Here is a 13,733-nt window from a genome sequence, read left to right on the forward strand (position 1 = left end):
TCTGCATTGGTACAGATTGCAGGGACTTGGAATGAAACTGCAGAAATGCTCTGATAGTAAGTAGTAAATAATTGTACTACTACTACTGTCAAGTGCATTATTTTATAAACAGCTTTTTGAATTGTGGCTTTTTTGGCCTGGCAGTTTTCCTTTCTTTTTTCAAAGGAACACAACTTTTCTTTGCTGTTTGTCAGGCTTTTTGGCATTGTACTCTTTCTTCTGGGTTGCGTTTATTTACTTTCCTGGGCAGACAGATGCTAAATTGTTCTTTTCTGTAAAATGTCTGTATTTTCGTGCTTACTGTCCCTTGTTGTGAAGAAGCCTTGGAGAAGACGTATAATTGGGGAACTCTGGGCAGGTGCTGCTGATGTTCTGGAAGTCCTAAAGAGGGACTTTTTTGTCAGAGTTACGTTGATGGTTGAACTAGATGATCTGAAACGTTCCTTCCAACCTAGGCGATTCTATGATTCTATTCTATGATTCTATGACAGGAGGGAGTTTCAAGAGAATTAAATGGGCTACGCATTTTTCTTGTCATTAATATGTCCTTGCAGGCTTTCACATATGTAAGTATGTGCCTATATTACAGTTTATTCACAGAATAATTAAATTCCCCTCCTGTGACAGAGTAGCTTCTCACAGAGATTATATTCTGTCTTTCTGGTATGGATATTTGAAGGGGGCTATGTTTTTAGATGGATCGTGTGACCTGACATCAAAAGGCTAAACTAAGAGCAACTGCATCAGTACTGCAAGGGAAATTCTTCAGGACAACCAATCGACAGCAACTAGCAGCAGACATATCAGTGTCATGAACACTGAAGATCAAACCTCTGGCAGTGGGCATTCTGATCTTAAAGTTTATATAGGGTAATATTGTATTGTAAAATATACAAGGCCGTGGTTTCATGATGTGCTGGGTTTAATGGCTACATGTCTGTACCTCCAGTCTCTGCTTCGTTGGTGAACTCAGCTCTTTGAGGGGTGTTGCTGCAGGTAAGATTACTGAAATAAATGAACTTCGTTAAATTACTTGCCACTCCAGGAGGAGGTTGAGGGGCTGGGTCATACATATGGAGCACAGCCTCTTGACTATGAAATCACACTAAAATTTCCAGTCAAGCTTTGTTTCTTCATGTGAATAGTCTGGAGGATAAAAGTGTATCTGGTACGTTTCACTTAAATTTATCTGCAGTTTTTATTGCTGCTTCTGGTGAAAGGCAGGGATGAGTTTTAGGCCACAGACATCCTCTTGTATATCTGCAGAGCAATGCTACGACACATCTGCCAGCCAGCCAGACCTCACAGCCTGGCAGCCGTACCAGAAAGGATGGTGTGAAACCCTCCATTATCTCTTCAGTGCAAATTCAGACATATGATCCAAACTCTTGGTGTTGAACACTGTAGTTCACCTGGCTGAGTTAGCTTGAAATGTTTCAGGGCTTGATTACTCCATCTTAGCAGTGGGGACAGCAGTGCGGCGACATGGGACGTTTGTAGACACTGACAACGCAGTATGTCAGTAGGTACACTCTAAAACTGGTATAACTGTAGACATGCCAAGCTATACATATGTGTATGTATGTACGTGTACACTAGTCTCTGTGTACATATTTATGACCTTTTACTCTTTTGACCGGTGGCCAGATCCTCTGTATACTAGCTAGCTCCATGTGTGTGAGAATTAATACAATAAGTTGTACAGAAAGCACGGCACTGCCTGATGGGCAGGCTGTGGAGACCTGTCAGAAATACCCAGAACTCTTCAGACTGCTGGTCCTCATAATAGACTTGGTCAGTAACTTACGCCTGATGTAAGGGAGTCGCAATTGGTGGGATGGAAGATGTAAGCCTTACTCAAGCAGTTAAGGTCACATGATAATAGGAGAGTGATATTTGTTTCCAGCCAGATACAAAAAAGATTGACTTTACAAATGAACTGTACAAAAATGCATTGAAAATGCCTAAAATAGATATTTTGTTACACTCTGAATTAACTCAGCTGTTCTCTGGCCAAATAATGTGCTGCATAGACTGTTTTTTAAAAATATATATTTATGCTGAAGTATATGCTTTTTCCTTAGGGAAGATTTTCAGCCAGTGTAAATTATATGGTGGTTTTGTAATCTGAGCTGATATTTAACATCTGAGCTGAGTCACCAGATTTGAATCCAAAGGAGACTAGAGTATGCATGCACACTTTCTCTCTTTCCTTCTCTTCCTCCTTCTTTATGGCAACATCCTTGTGAAATTTTAGCACAGTAATTTTTAGCTTTACCTTAAAACATCTGAATACAATTTCCAGAAGTAAATTCCAGTGCTAGTTGTGATTTCCCAGCAGTGAGTTCAGAGGATGAGTTAGCAGGCCGAAGGCAGGGTATTCTCAGCCCAGTTTACTTTTTTTGTTGTTTTGCCAATGGTATGGGCACGGCTCAGAGCAGGGTAACCACGGAAACGGGCATCTAGACAAATTTCTCTCCTCTTTTGCTTGGTCTCGGGTTATTCCAACTACCTGCACAGATCAAGAGAGGGAGTGATTTGGGTACACTGAGTGGTTTTTCAGAGGAGCCTCTGACTCTTCACTGGGGAGGCCAGCTTCCTAGCACAGCCGCCTGCCCGGCGTAGGGCACATAATTTTATCTGGCACTCCTGCAGAGATCGTTTGAATGGAGAAGTCAAAACATTTCTCTTAGGAGAAGATTTACAAAATGCTGCATCTTTCAAGATGCTTCTGTTGACTTTCTTGGCAATTTTCTTGATTAAAAAGGAAATCTGGTTGAACGATTGTGAGCATATAGGAAACTAGCAAGTTTATTAAATTCTTTCGTCGTCATTGCTTCGGGCTAAGCTGCTTCTAAGAGTATCCAGTAATTGTCCTATTTTGAAAGTCTAGGGGGCTTTGTTAAAAGAGAAAGTGAGCAGATCAGCAGAAAGTGTTTCTGAATTTAACTTGTCTCTTTGCACTTCTAGACAGAACAATTTGTATTTCTAGACAGTTACTATCCAATAACTTAAAGTTGAATTAAAGTAAATTTGAATTTTACTTAATTTAAAAAGGAAGAAACAAATTTAAGTACACTTAAGTACTTAAACTATATCTAAGTCCTGTGTCAGTTATGATGGTAGTTTCCTATAATTTTTAATATATTTTCAAATGAAAGAAATACTCAGAACTGGCTATTCAAGGAAAAGCAGTGAATACAAATTTACTGTCAAATGTGTAAATTACAAGAACTGGAGAAAAGAAAGAAACATCTTTCCCTTTTAATCTCTCTGAGATATCCTCAGTAGCCTTGTAATTAAAAAGAAAAATGGTGTCAGAGCTGTAATGATGTGATTTTTCAAGTTTATATCGTCTCTCTTTTGCACTGAATTCAATCACAAATTCTCTAGGTTTAGAATGATCATGTTTTTCCCTCCAATATATCCATCACTGGACTTATTTGTATAAATTACCTGCATAATTTATTATTTAAAACATACAGACCTAATGATCACTCAGGCATTCTAGGTAGCAATATTGAACAGTTATGATTATATTTTAGCTAAAGGATCTTAACCAGATTTCTGCCTGGTGTTGATACTCGGAACTGTGCAGTTATGTAGTATAATGGTGGTTATATTTTTGAAATACCGAACTTCGTGGTCTACTGGAAAAATACTAAATTTCTGCTATATGATAGAAGTTGATTAAATCATCCTAAAGACTTAGAAAATTGTCATGCTCATGTAAGTAAAGAGGCCTTATTACCCTCTACTTGGTAAACAGTGGAGAAAAATAGAGATCCCAAATAGCTGATTTTTCTTGGCTCTTGAATACTGACAGCTTTTACATTCCTCTTTATCCGGGTGGCTGAATAGGAAGCATCCAAACGTGTTAGCTTAACTCAGATCTGATAAAATGTTAGCTAATGAAGAAAAATCCTAATAACCAGACGGTGAAGAAATTCCGAATTTCTGAGAGAAATTCCATTCTGTGGATCGCAGGAAACCTGATGAGTAGAAATTCTTGGAAATATTCCAGGAGGAATAAGAAGAAAAGGACACCTGGGCAGAAAGATGAAGCTTTCTTTTCTTATTTCTTGTAATTGTAATTCTTATTTCTTGTAATTGTAATTCTTATTTCTTATTTCTATATATCTATAGAAAAGGATACTTCATGTCAGCTTTATCTGATTTTATTATTATTATTTTTTTATATAGATCAAATCTGTCCCTCCAGATAGCCATTGGAATACTAGAATATAGGCCTGGAAGGAAATTTGAAGAGCTAGGGAGTTCATCTCTTTGTCTTGGGCAGAATCAGTTACTGATGATCTTGGTGAGTTGCTGGTGACTTTTACTGGGAGGGGCCCCTCTGTCCTGCTGTCAGAGGTACACAGCAGCAATAAAGGAGCTTGAAGACTTGAGTACTGAGAGCAGGATAAGTGCAGGCTGGTTAAGCATATGAGTTAACCATATGGTTAACCATCACCCAGCTTCTTAGGCAGGTTTTGCAGCTCGCAGTGAATTCTGACTATTCTCCTTTTGCCAGTTTCTAGCAAGTTTGAAGCCAGCGTATGGATAGCTGCAAATGGACTGTATCCCAGAAAATAGGCTAGTTTTGGGTTCTGTGGGGAGAAGAATCCCCAAATTCTGAATTTATTCAAGAAGCATTTTCTTTTCTTAGCTACTTAGAGCTGAGACCTGGTCAATTTGAGCCCTCTACTTTATTGCAGCATTTGTAAATCTTTGTCCTGAAAAAAGCAATGTCACACAGTGTATAACTGGGAAACCAGCATGTTTTCTGTTCTTCATATCCTTAATGTTTTCTTTTGCCTGTATAATTATGTAGATTGCTTATCTCAGCAGGGGAGGGGCATTTGAGAGAGATACCAAGCATCATCTGAATGTGTCTAGAGAAGGGCAACGAGGCTGGTGAGGGGTCTGGAGCACAAGTCTTATGAGGAGCGGCTGAGGGAGCTGGCGTCGTTTAGCCTGGAGAAAAGGAGGCTGAGGGGAGACCTTATTGGTCTCCACAACTACCTGAAAGGAGATTGTAGAGAGGTGGGGGTTGGTCTCTTCTCCCAAGTAACACGTGATAGGATAAGAGGAAACAGCCTCAAGTTGCACCAGGGGAAGTTTAGATTGGATATTAGGAAAAAATTCTTCACGGAAAGGGTTGTCAAGCATTGGAACAGGCTGCCCAGGGAAGTGGTTGAGTCACCATCCCTGGAGGCATTTAAAAGATTTGTAGATGTGACGCTTAGGACGAGATTTAATGGTGGACTTGGTAGTGTTAGGTTTAGGGTTGGACTCAATGATCTTAAAGGTCTTTTCCAACCTAACATTGTAACAGGCTGCCCAGGGAAGTGGTGGAGTCACCATCCCTGGAGGTATTTAAAAGACGGGTAGACACAGTGCTTAGAGATGTGGTTTAGTGATGTTTTTTGTCAGAGTTAGGTTGATGGTTGGACTAGATGATCTGAAAGGTCCCTTCCAACCTAGGTGATTCTATGAATGAGGGGAAAATTTGGGGGCCAGTTGGGCTGGATGGTTCTTCTTGCCCACCTGATGTAGAGCAACGGAGATGCTGCAGTGCAGAGCAGTCCCCAAGGGCTCTCCCTGCTGAGCCGTGGCTGGCGGGCTGCCATATTGCACACCTCCTCGCCTCCCTCCTCTTGTGGGTGACATCACGTTACAGCGTGGTGACGTGAAGCCAATCCCCCAGTGAAACCTGTTAATCGTCGCTTTGCCAGCAGCACCCTCGGCCACCTGCGGGTGTCCGGCAAGTGACGGGTCATGCTCTCGGGGCCAGCCCTGTAGAGTCAGTTTACAGTAAGTGCTGTGGGAAGAGGCTGTTGGCAGGACCCGTAAGCCACACAAAAGATCACTACATAAACAAGAAATGAATCACCGTTATGAGTAAGATAAACAGGGCAGCATGTGAACTCTGGTTTGTTTTGCGTGGTGGGGTGGGATTTTTTTGGTTATTCCTGTGTTGGAGCCCTTAGACTTTCATTCATGTATTTTTTTAAACTAGTGAATGTTTGACTACACGTCAGAAATTGTTTGACATTTCTTTTCAATCTCCTTTAGTGAAGAAGGTTGGGCAAGGGTTTTTTTTCTATCTGTATTTGATGTATTAAGTGGAACTTTTTCCGAACTCTGGTCCCTCTATGATTAGTACTTGAGGAGTATATATAGATAGAAATAATCCTGAACTTGTGCCATTTAGAGATTAAGAGGAAGTCAGTCCTGTTTCTCTCAAAGCTTCTTGTCAAGTATTGAAGAAAATGCTGTGATATGGATAAGCAGCTTTGGTACAGGTTTCACTTTTCAACTAAAATACTTTGCTAAAGTTAGTATCTGCTGATTTCTCAAATGCCTATGTTTTCCCTATGCTTTTGACTCGGTTTCCATGTTTCAGCTTGCCTTCACGAAACAATATTCTTTGCCAGCTTGGTCTGATGCTTAGCGAAATTGCTGCTCTGATCACATTCAGCCCGATTAGCCAAAGCTTCATGGCAGGGAAGGCGCACACAGCTAATAGAGGGTATCGTCTTTACAGCATAGTCTGGGTGCCAATGCTGTTAGTGGCGCTTAGCAGGAATTGAAGGTGGGAGGATGATTCTTATTTTCAGTCTCTGGTAGGATATATATGTTAGTGTACTGTTAGTTATGTTATTAATGACAGACATTGGGAATTGTTAACCAAATGCCAGCTAAGCAGTTCCTTTTGTAGGCAGGAAGGTACTGTGTAAGGTTTTCATCCCATCTTCAGACTGAATTTTCAGAGCGTGAATAATTAAAGTAGTGGCTCCTGTTTTCCCTTCCATCACTCCTCGGTTTTATGGCAATCACCTTTTCCCCTTTTACAATATGAGTGTCATATTTCTATCTTTACAAATCTCCTTAATTAACCTCCCAGGTTACTGTGAGGTGCTACATAGCAGAGTGCTGTCCGACACTAGGGCTGCTTTACGACTTCTTTCACTGAATTTAGACAATACTCTAAAATCGTACAAGTCCTGCATTTTTGGAGGTATTTTTTCCATAATAAGAGCTCATTTCCTTGTGACTTTAACGTGTTCATTGCAAATTTATTTCAGTTGCTTTATGTCATTTGTTGGGATCATTGTTTAAATCATGACTTTAAGACAGTTGGATTTATGAGTAGGATCAGAGAAGTTACCCAGCATTTACATCTGTGGTTTACTTTACATTAAGAAACTGTAGTTATATCTGTGATTCACCAGAGTGATATCAATTAGGACTTAAGAAAATGGACTGTTGCAAAGGAGTTAATGTTTTTCTCAGGCTGTTCTCATCTCTCAAACTGTGGGATAGTCCTAGCTAGCACAAGTTAGTTCTCGTGTGTCCTTAAACATGGATGAATTTGTCCATCTGCCACATACAAGTTTTCAATATGTTCCAACAAATGCCAGTCCTGCCCCGGGTACAGTGTGTGGCTCTGCAGCTGAAGGAAATTTCTTCATCCCTCCTATTGAAACTTTGTCTTTAACTTGTAATCCTCCTGCATGACGCTTATTCTGCAGTGATTTTACTGCCGTAAAACCACTGTATACAACAGTACAAAATTACATAAATCTCTCGTTGTGGGACAGAAGAAAATTAACTTGCTAGTGCGCTGTCAGTCTGTTAATTAATCTCGCCTGATCTCCCGGTGCGGGGGGCGGTGGTACCCAGGCAGGTGTATGCGCTTGCTGTGGTGGGCAGGCTCAGGGGCAAATTGGGGCTCTTCGCTGTGACATTGAAAAATTAACTGTTGGCGTGTGCCGCTGCCCAGATCACAAAGTAAAAAAGAAGGGGGATAAAAAAAAAAAAAAAGGTGGGGGGATCGCAGCAACTGGCTGATCCCTGCATGTTTCACTGGCTTGTGGGGAAGTTGGTGGCTATTTCTTATTTACCTGTCTGGTCTCAAAGTCATCCAGGATTTTCAGATCTGGCAAATAATACTCCGTATAGAGAAGCAAGATACTAACTTACCTGGCTCTCATTTAAGAAGGCCCTTTTTACCCAAGTTTCCCTTTTGTCAGTGACACTGGTGTCAGAGGCAGAGTGTGTAGGAACATGACAGAGAAGGAGTTAGTGAACCCCGCTGACGTCCAGCACCAAAAATAAAATCTTTTGTTTATGGAGCCAAAACATTGCTCATGTCAGGAAAGACTGTGTCGCGTACTTTGTGAAGTAAATATGGTAATCTCCATGTTACTTCCCTATATGTGGAATTATCAAACTGAATTTTTGTTTCTTTCCTTTTCTGTAATATTTGATGCTGAACCGTGTGCCGTGTGTGATGAATTGCATACGACTGGATGGGTTGAACTTTATTTTTCCCCTTTGTTGGTTCTTAATATTTCAAAACATCTTGAATTTAAGAAAAGCTGAAAAATAGCAGAAGAATTTGTGATACATTGGAAGAGAGCATACACTGAAATGTTATTAAACTGAAAATTGAAGATGAGTGGTAAGAAATAGATGTGAAGGCAAGAGGCAGTTTTTGAAGATGGGTCATATGGGAAAAGAGGGATGAATAGGAAAAGAAAACCCTCAAAATAGGAAAATGCCCCCCTTTTTTTTTTTTTTTTTAAATTATTTTTTCTTAGTCACATTCTTAGGATCTCCAAGTGCTGTACTTGTTTTTTCTTTTTAATAATTAAATGTCTTTTGACCTCTAGAGGCAGAGGTTTCTGTTTAATAAACCAGTTGTCAAACATTTGATTGATAGTGGTAGTGTACTGTAGCTCTAATTACAATTATAATACTATGGAAGTGGCCAACCAATCTATTCACTTCTTGTGGGCTCTACCTAATTCTGCATTACAGGCTTCCTTGCTTGAAACAAGAAGCGTTATAGCAGGTGACAGTCAGCACTGTCTGACAATGCTTAGGTTATTTTAAGAGAACAAATGTGTCTGCATTATGATAGCCAAAGGCTATGACATGAAGAAGAAAGCCCAAGAATAATATACAGGTACCTCTTATTTGCCTTTTTTATATGCGTACATGGGCATATTTTTCTTATATGTGGTTATTTGTATACGTAAAAATAAGGAGATCTTTCCCGCAGTATACATCCCTCACAGAAGATACTGTAGTGGAACAAATGATGTTGTCACTGATTAAGTTGCAATCTGGCCAGAAAAGTTGAAATAATATTTTCAATTAGTATGAAGAGTGTAAGGAGCCCAGGACACAATTTCTTCCCAGTGAGCTCTGGAGTTACTACTGGGCAGGAGGACTGCTTTGGTTTGCTTTGACTTTGGAGGAAATACATGATTCCTCTTCCAGGTGAATATAGTATGGAAGATCAGTTTCACAGTTTTCACTGAAAAACACATTACCAAAATATTCAGTTTCTTCTGAAAGCAAATGGTTCTGCCAGATGAGCACTGTTTTGTTTCCTCTTTAAAATAAAGAAAGAATGAGTTGATATAAACTATAGCTTTGAAAAAGCCAAACAGCTTTGGTCAGTCACTTAGCCTAGATAAGGAAATTTTCAAATACCTTCAATGGCAAGAGGTTCCCCATCTCCAATTCTCCTATAAGCTGTTCCCTCTCTTTTTCTATTTTGCTATTCTTGTCTTTCCTTTCTGATGATTTATCTCAACTTGTGAGTAACGTGAGGGCTTATTTTCAAATGATGGTACTTTTAGTAGCTATGGATAATGAGATGCAAGTTCTGTTTCTGAAGGTATAGTGTGATGACATTGGCATGACCATTGCTGTGAAGACTTTCTAGTGTCTCCTCAGGGCTAGAGGAAAGCTGTTAAATTTATAAGGCCTCTGTTTTCTGATGTATGGAAAAGAACAACAAAATCTGACTGCACAGATAAACTGTCATGGGCTAATTGAATAGATACCTGTAGTCTGAGGTACCCCAGTCAATGGTCTGACATGGGTTTGTATGATATAGAGACTCTCAGAAGCTATGCTTTGTATCTTAAAAAATAAAATCCTTACAAAATTATTTTATAGTAGCATAAATCTGTGATACCACATTTCTAATGAAATATTTCCAACCTTATTAATATCTTCAACAATGATACTAATTCTGACCATACAGTGCATAGAAAGTATTGTTGGCAACTAATGTATGTAAGTGAAAGTACCTCATATACTGATTTTGTTGGTGAAAGATGAGTTCATTATCTCTTCACTCTTTAGACTACTGCCAGACTTAAATTAGCTTTGTTACTGTGGCTGTTCTTGCTTGATAGATGGACTTGGATGTCTTGCTTTCTGTTGCTTTCTGGCTTATAAATGTTATTTCATGGTATGTGGTTAACTCTGAGTTTTGTCGGAAGTGATTCATGCGGGTTTTTTTGTTTTTTTTTTTTTTTTTTTTTTAATGTAGACACTCAGGTGGCTGCAGTGGTAAAGCAATGAAGTAAAACATTTTACTCAGTCCATTTTAGGCTTCTGTAGGAAGATTTTTGCGTAACTTGCTGTCTCACTTTAACACTTTCTTTTTTTCTTCCCCATGGTAGATCTTCGAACAACAACTTTTTCACGTAAATTGACAGAAGTGGAGAAGAGATGGCCAGTTCAGCCCGAGAACATCTGCTTTTTGTGCGACGTCGCAACCCACAGCTACGGTATACTCTGAGCCCAGAGAATCTCCAGAGTTTGGCATCTCAGGGCACCATGGCTGAGAACATGAACTTGCAGCGTGCCAACAGCGACACTGATTTAGTGACCTCGGATAGCAGGTCTAGTTTGACAGCCAGTATGTATGAGTACACCTTGGGGCAATCTCAGAACCTCATCATCTTCTGGGATATTAAGGAAGAAGTAGACCCGACTGACTGGATAGGACTTTATCACATAGGTAAGTCAGAGCCACGCTGGACTATTTCTGTGAGTTTCTTGCTTTTCTGATACATGTTCTGGCACACTACGTAATTAATCTAAAGATAAAGTTGAAGTAAGACTGCAGAAAAGTACCTTGGATTTCTCTTTGCCTTTCTCAGTGCAGTGAACTGTGTAAAAACATGATTCTAATTAATGTAGATCTGGTTCCACAATGACTTGCTAGAAGATGAAATGCATTCTTCTTAAACAACAAATGTGCATACAGTTTGCTGGTGGCTGGTTTATAGATCGGAAAATTTGGAGTATGGTATTCATCATGTAACTTCATATGCTTACTGTCCAATGTTTATACAGTTTTTTTGACAAGTAAATTCTTAACATTTGTGAAAAGGTATTTTGTATGTCATTGATTTTGTAGAACTGAAATTGTACTTCAATTCTGAAGGAGCGAGCATTTCTATTTATGAAGAATTCTTGTAGAAGGAAATCCTCTAAAGAGATTATTTTATGTGCTTTTTTGTGCCGTTCAGGATATTTCATAGGAGGCAGCTGGAAAGAGCTCTAGACTGGTGTGCCAGGGCCTGTGGGCAGTGTGTGCATTAGCAAATAATGTGTCTCAAAAGGAGTGGATCAGTAGGTCAGAGCAGTTGGTGCTGAGACTCTACCATCAGCAGCATATTTGGGTTGGGAATTTCCATTGTATTATCTTTAATCAGGTCCCTAGATCCAAACATCCCTGCTGTGTGTGTGGTTTAGAGCTGGCCGAAGGACAATCTTTATGTCCCCGCTAAGAACTAGAGTGTAGCTAGCGGGTAGCTGTAGTGGCACATGGGGTTTAGTTGTCTTCTCAAGGAATCCAGTTCGCGTGCACTAAAATTACCCTTTGAATTTAACCAGTGCTTAGTAAGTGGGACGCATCAGTTGATTTGTTTGCAAATTGCACTGCTTCTCTGAACCTAATTACTAATGTAGAAAGGAACTGCCAATTCAACCTGTATAGCAGAAACTGGTGGAAGTGGGTCTGACCACTGGAATTTTGTCTGTACTTAGAAGTAAGCTTAGTGCAATGAAATCGGTCTCAGCAGGATTTTGGAGAGATGTTTGCTGTGCCAGCTTTTTCTCAAGATGTTCCATCTCTGCATCACTTAATGTTACGTGCTGTGTAGATGGTGCTTCCAGTTCTCTCTTTCTTTTTTTTTTTCTCTTTTTTTTTTTTTGTCTGATATATTTTCCCACCATTACTGCAGTTCCACAAACTGGACAGTATTGACTTGTGCGGTTCCAGCGCTTACCTGGTTACAAAAGCTGTACTGGAGTTGCTGCATGAGGTGCAGTGTCTCCAGGGATGAACTGTGAATATGTGCTAACATTTAAGCCACCTAAATGAAGGGTCTCCATAATAAACAGAAATGAATCTTCCCAACAGCATTAGCAACTGAAGTATGATCTGTGCTGTAAAATGCAGACTGCTAAATGGAGCTTAAACGTTCTCATTTAAATACACTGAGATCTTCATCTGAATAAAGGTTTGACATCCCTTCCTGTTTGTTTTTTCATGGTTCACAGCACTTTAGGGTTGGTATTCAAGGTGCTGAAGTACAGCATCTTTCTGTAAAATTCTCCTTGGTTCTTATTGTAGGCTGTAAGTGATTTTTGTCCTACATTAATGATTAAAAATATTTCTACTTTCAGTCTGTTGAGCTCCTAAAGTACAAAACAATGTTAAGTTACCACAAGGTAAGAATCCTATAAGGAACAGCCAAATTTATGCCTTCCTGGGCCTAAACCCCTATCATGCTACTGTGTAATACCAGAGTGTTTGACTATGTTGGGTTTCCTGTTTTCTTGTTAAATGGTGAAAGGTCCAGGAACTCAGCTTTTGTCTCCGCTGCCACTTGAAATCCATCAGTGCTGGTGAAATTTTTGTTACTGATTTAAAATAGATCGGAGCAGAGTCTTTCCTTTAAGACTTGTGGTTTCATCATTCTGAATGACGGAATTGCACATTTTTTACAACAGAGAGGTAAGGATGTATTCAGCCTGATAGGCACGCCTGTCTGTCTTTGATTTAGGTATTTGATAAGCTCTTTGAAGTATCTAGCATCTTTTACAAATAAAAAATGATAAAAATTGTAAGAGTACGATCTAAAAACTCGTAATTTGCGTAACTTTTATAGACATAACTAAGGTAAATTAAATCCCACAGGGTATAATCCAGGATTTTCAGTCCCTTGTAATAATTGCTGTGAAGTACCCTCTTACTCCTTTGGAAGTTCGGTCGCATCCAGAGGGTAGTGGTCAACGGCTTGATATCCAGGTGAAGATGGGTGACAAGTGGTATCCCTCAGGGGTCCACATTGGGACCAGTACTGTTTAATATCTTCATCAGTGACATAGGCAGTGAGATCGAGTGCACCCTCAGGACGTTTCCAGATGACAACAAGCTGAGTGGTGGGCTTGACACACCTGAGGGATGGGATGCATCCAGAGGGACCTGGACAAGCCCAAGAAGTGGGCCTGTGTGAACATCATGAGGTTCAACAGGGCCAAGTGCAAGGTCCTGCAGCTGGGTCAGGGCAAACCCCAGTATCAATATAGGCTGGGGGATGAAGGGATTGAGAGCAGCCGTGAGAAGGACCTGGGGGGTACTGTTGGATGAAAAGCTGGACATGAGCCGTCAATGTGCTTTCACAGCCCAGAAAGCCAACCATATCCTGAGTTGCATCAAAAGCAGCATGACCAGCAGGTCAAGGGAGGTGATTCTGCCCCTCTACTCCGCTCTGGTGAGACCCCACCTGGAGGACTGCGTCCAGCTCTGGAGCCCCTCAGCACAAGAAGGACATGGACCTGTTGGAGCGAGTCCAGAGGAAGGACACAAAAATGATCCGAGGGCTGGAGCACCTCTGCTATGAGGA

General features: G+C 40.3%; 1 protein-coding gene across 3 annotated transcripts in view; it reads left to right on the forward strand.

The window, feature by feature from the left end:
* The window catches only part of HECW2 (HECT, C2 and WW domain containing E3 ubiquitin protein ligase 2), a 203,515-nt gene that overhangs the window by 69,656 nt on the left and 120,126 nt on the right, over window positions 1-13,733 (forward strand). For all 3 annotated transcript variants that reach the window (XM_054210347.1, XM_054210349.1, XM_054210348.1), the window contains one exon: window positions 10,494-10,834. In XM_054210347.1, coding sequence (XP_054066322.1) covers window positions 10,543-10,834 — 292 coding nt within the window. In that variant the 5' untranslated portion in view covers window positions 10,494-10,542. The remainder of the gene's footprint in view (window positions 1-10,493; window positions 10,835-13,733) is intronic.

The sequence above is a fragment of the Rissa tridactyla genome, chromosome 7, assembly GCF_028500815.1.
Source record: "Rissa tridactyla isolate bRisTri1 chromosome 7, bRisTri1.patW.cur.20221130, whole genome shotgun sequence".
NCBI lineage: Eukaryota > Metazoa > Chordata > Aves > Charadriiformes > Laridae > Rissa > Rissa tridactyla.